Raw genomic sequence first — 3,963 nt, 5'->3', positions numbered from 1 at the left:
CCCGCCGCCCCCCCCCCCCCGCCCCAGCCCTGCCTTCCCCCCCCGCCACCCCCACACCTCGGCCGTTTCCTTCTTACACGCGTTTGCACCCACTCGTCCCTCTTCTAGAAACACCTCTGCTCATCTTCCCCCGACTCGCCCTCCACGACTCAGCTCAACCTCCTCTTCCGACATGCTCCGTGCACGCCTGCCCACCAGGCCAGCCGGGTGCGCCCGCCCGCGCCACTCTGTGGCCACCAGGACTCTGGTGACAGGCCTGCCTGCCCCACCCGACATCTGGGGGCAAGATCCTTTTTTCCTCTGGGTTCCCGGCCCCAGAAACAGCGCCTGACACTTTGTCATGGACTCTTGGCTTAAATGGACTCTTGGCTTAAGTCAGAAGATCTACTTTCTGACCCCGACTTCTGAAACATCAGGCCGCGGCACTTAACGTCTCTGAGTTTCAGTTTGCCCTTCTGAAAAATGGGGATAATGTTCCCCGCCCCTTAGGTTTGTGAGCATCTAATGAGAGAGAAATGGGATGGGTCATCCGGTGTGGCAGGAGGGGTGAGCACAGTGTGAGTTTAAGACACCAGCGTCGGTGTGACGACGGGTCGTAATGTTGCCGCCGATCACGCCCTGCATCGTAGAGGAAGTTCCCCCTCCTTCCTCCAGGATCGCCTGGTTTGGCCCTAACCCAGCTTCGTTATCTGCTGGAAGGTGACACCGGGCCGCCTCCCCTCCCCATCTTGTCTCACAGACCCCACACGACCTCAGAGAGCCCTTCCAGAAGTCTGCCCGGCACCCTTCCTGCTGCAGCCCTGCCTCCCTCCACTCCTCACATGCTCTAAAAGCAAGATCCTGAGAGCGAATCTCCGAGGAGCCCAAAGCCCAGGCCCCCTATTAGGGCTTATCCTTCTGAGGCTGACATCCCCATTGCTACTGCTCATGACAGAAGCTGAGAGCGAGACAGAGAGGGAGAGAGAGAGAAAAGGGAGTCCCAGTCTGGAGTGAGGGGGTGGAGGAAGCAACAGGAGGTATCAAGGTCAGACGGCAGTAAGGACTTCCCAACACCCAAACCCAGAATGACACAAATACCCACCACCACACCACCACCTTCGGCTGCCTGGCTTCCGGGGGAGGGACAAGTGTCTTACGGCTTTCCATGACGTGGGTCCTCTGCCAGGGCTAGGGCTGTGGGTAAGGCGACATTTCCTGCCCTCGGGGGCCGAGGTGACAGAGACGAGCTGCTGAGTGTGCACATCTTCGGAGGGCACACACACGCCCCGCGCTGCAGGGGCTCCCTTCTCAGGCCGCGCCCATGGAGCTCCCCCTGGCCCAGATAAGCCCCCAAGGTAAGTGCAAGGTCAGACACTGTGGGGGGAGGGACACGAGACCCCCTCACCCCAGCTGTCCCCAGGCCAGAACCTGCCGGGCTGGCTGGCAAGGCGCCCACGACCCCCTCTCTTTCTCTGGGGCTCAGTCCTCTCAGCGGGGGGACACGGGTGGCAGCCTCCAGGGAGGGCTTCTTGGGGAGGAGCGGTGGAGGGGGGGAACCAGGGCCAGGAGGCAGACGGTTCTGGGCCATAAAGAGAGGTCTGCCCTGAGGACACACGGCACCCCCCGCCCGGCACTGTGGCACTTCCGGGCCATCGGGGAGGCCACCTGGCTGCCCAGCCCTGTCTCCCTGGCCAGCGGGCACCTCCTTGGCTCCTTACCCTCCTCCACCTCAGAGGCCCCCTGCGGTCCCGCCTGCATTTCTGCTCCCATAACTGTCCCTGTCCCCCAGATCACCGTGTGCAGGGCCCCGCGGAGCCTGGGCCTCGCTGAGAAACCCAGCTCCCTCTTTGTGCTAACAGGAAGCCGCGAAGCCCCCACCACTACCTTCAGCACCTTCCTGCCCGTGGAATTGCCCCGCAGAAGCTGCCAGGGCCTGAGCTTGCCTCAGGGGCCCCGGCTCCAGGCGCCGAAGGCTGCAGAGGCCCAGCCCAGCCCCAGGGTCCCCGCTGCCCAAGCCGCGGTGAGTGGGTCCTCACAGGCTCCCATCCTCCCATCGGTGAGGACCCGCAGGTGAACACAGGCCAACAGGGAGAAAGCGGCGATGATCCGGGGCCGCCCACGGGGCACGGAGGGCGGGAGGGCAAGGAGGTGGAGAGTACTTCCTTCATCGCTATATTGTCCACTTGCCGGTCCTCTGTCCCCGGGAAGCTTGGCCTGAGCCCACAGGTGACCAGGGTACAGGGAACCGAGTCCCGGAAACGGGCATCCGCGCCTCTGTCCGTGGCCTTCGTCTGCCCCGGGCACCTCTGTCTCGGTCCCTCTCACCCACCCAGACGTTAGGAAGCCTCCCGCCGCCCCAGCCCAGCCCATCATGCAGGAGAGCGAGCCTCCCGCTTCCCACCCTCCGGGCTGGCCAGTGGCACCATCTCCCTCCATCCCACCGGCCAGGCAATGACTCTGGCCTTCTGGAAGGCCTCACACCCATGTAAACACAGTCCCCCCGCTCACTGCTACTGGACGAAAGTGGAAGGAAAGGCTCTGGAACCGAAGCAGGGGGAGCTGAGGAAGGGCATTAAGCTGGGCCTTGAGAAGCGCTTTCTGGGCGATTATAGCCCCAGATAGGCAACGGGGACGGAGAGCAGGGATGAGGAGGAGAAGGTGGCAGCTGTTTTGGAATCAGGAGAAAGCCCACTAATCATGGCTACTTCCCCCCTCCGCGAACTCTCCCCGTTCCAGGCATGTGATCAACCCCCAGGGCCTGCCTCCTGCCCAGAGGAGGCTGAGGAGGCCGAAGAGGTGCCTGGGGAAGGCGGCCTGTCCCTGCAGGCCGAGACCCGGGCGTGGTTCCGGAAGACCCAGGCCCACTGGCTCCTGCAGCACGGGGCGGCCCCCCCCTGGTTCCACGGCTTCATCACCCGGAGGTGAGTCACCAAGTCACCGGAGGAAACAGCCCTGGGCGGTCGGAGCAGATGGGCCCTCTAGGTCCATCGATGAGTCCTGGGAGCTCCCAGGCCGTTCTCTGGGGCATCTGTCCTGGGTGAGGTCACTGGAGGGGTTGCAGCCCACCGGCTCTGTGCCTAAGCCTCTGGTCCTCACGCCCTCCCCTCCCCCCCGCAACTGTCTCCCAGGGTCTCTGCCTCTCCAGCCTCTGCTCTTCCTTCTTTCTCCCCGAGCAGCCCCTCCCTCCTGCGTTCCTCAGCTTCCCCTCTCCTACATCTTTTGGTTCCCTCCTCTGGGTCAGCCCGTGACTCCTGAAATCTGCAAGTCTGGGGGCGCCTGGGTGACTCAGTCCTTAACTGTCTGACTTCGGCTCATGTTATGACCTCACAGCTCATAAGTTCCAGCCCCACGTCCGGCTCTGTGCTCACAGCTCTGAGCCTGGAGCTGCTTGGGATCCTGTGTCTCCCTCTCTCTGCCCCTCCCCTCTCGAGGGGGCGCTCCCTCTCTGTCTCTCATGGTCTCTCTCTCAAAAATAAATAAACGTCAAAAATAAACAAATGTTAAAAAACAAACAAACACTGAAATCTACAAGTCTGTTACCACTGCACCAGAACGCTTCCAGGCTGCCCTCCAGGATTAGGCCTGGGGAGGATGCAGGGCTGGGAGTTCTCCTGGGTGGGACCCTTCCTTCCCCCCACCCCCACCCCCACCCCAGTTTTCTCCAGTCCCTGCCCTCTCTGCCCCCCCCCCCTTCTCCGGCCACTTCAGCCTGCTTGGCTGGGGTTGGGGTCGTCCTTGAGAGCCGGAAACAGGCTGACGGGTGCCTTCTCCATCTCCCGCAGGGAGGCCGAGAGGCTGCTGGAGCCCAAGCCCGAGGGGTGCTACTTGGTGCGGTTCAGCGAGAGCGCGGTGACCTTTGTGCTGACTTACAGGTGACGGGCAGGGCCCGCGGCACGTGCCCCGGAGGCGGAGCTTCGGGCCTCCCCCACCTCCCCGGGGGGCGGGGGGCGGGGGCAGGCGGCCGGCCTGGGGCAGCTCTGACCT

General features: G+C 63.5%; 1 protein-coding gene across 1 annotated transcript in view; it reads left to right on the top strand.

Annotated features, from left to right (window-relative positions):
- The first annotated feature begins 1,215 nt into the window (after positions 1-1,215).
- The window catches only part of SH2D2A (SH2 domain containing 2A), a 9,454-nt gene continuing 6,706 nt past the window's right edge, over positions 1,216-3,963 (top strand). Inside the window, exons 1-4 of the mRNA XM_077764078.1 lie at positions 1,216-1,334; positions 1,839-1,999; positions 2,716-2,900; positions 3,762-3,851. Of these exons, the coding sequence (XP_077620204.1) occupies positions 1,301-1,334; positions 1,839-1,999; positions 2,716-2,900; positions 3,762-3,851 (470 nt within the window). The 5' untranslated portion in view covers positions 1,216-1,300. The remainder of the gene's footprint in view (positions 1,335-1,838; positions 2,000-2,715; positions 2,901-3,761; positions 3,852-3,963) is intronic.

The sequence above is a fragment of the Crocuta crocuta genome, unplaced genomic scaffold, assembly GCF_008692635.1.
Source record: "Crocuta crocuta isolate KB4526 unplaced genomic scaffold, BGI_CrCroc_1.0 scaffold528, whole genome shotgun sequence".
Taxonomy (NCBI): Eukaryota; Metazoa; Chordata; class Mammalia; order Carnivora; family Hyaenidae; genus Crocuta; species Crocuta crocuta.
Note: the sequence above shows the minus strand (reverse complement) of the source record. Positions and strands in the feature narration are given on the sequence as shown.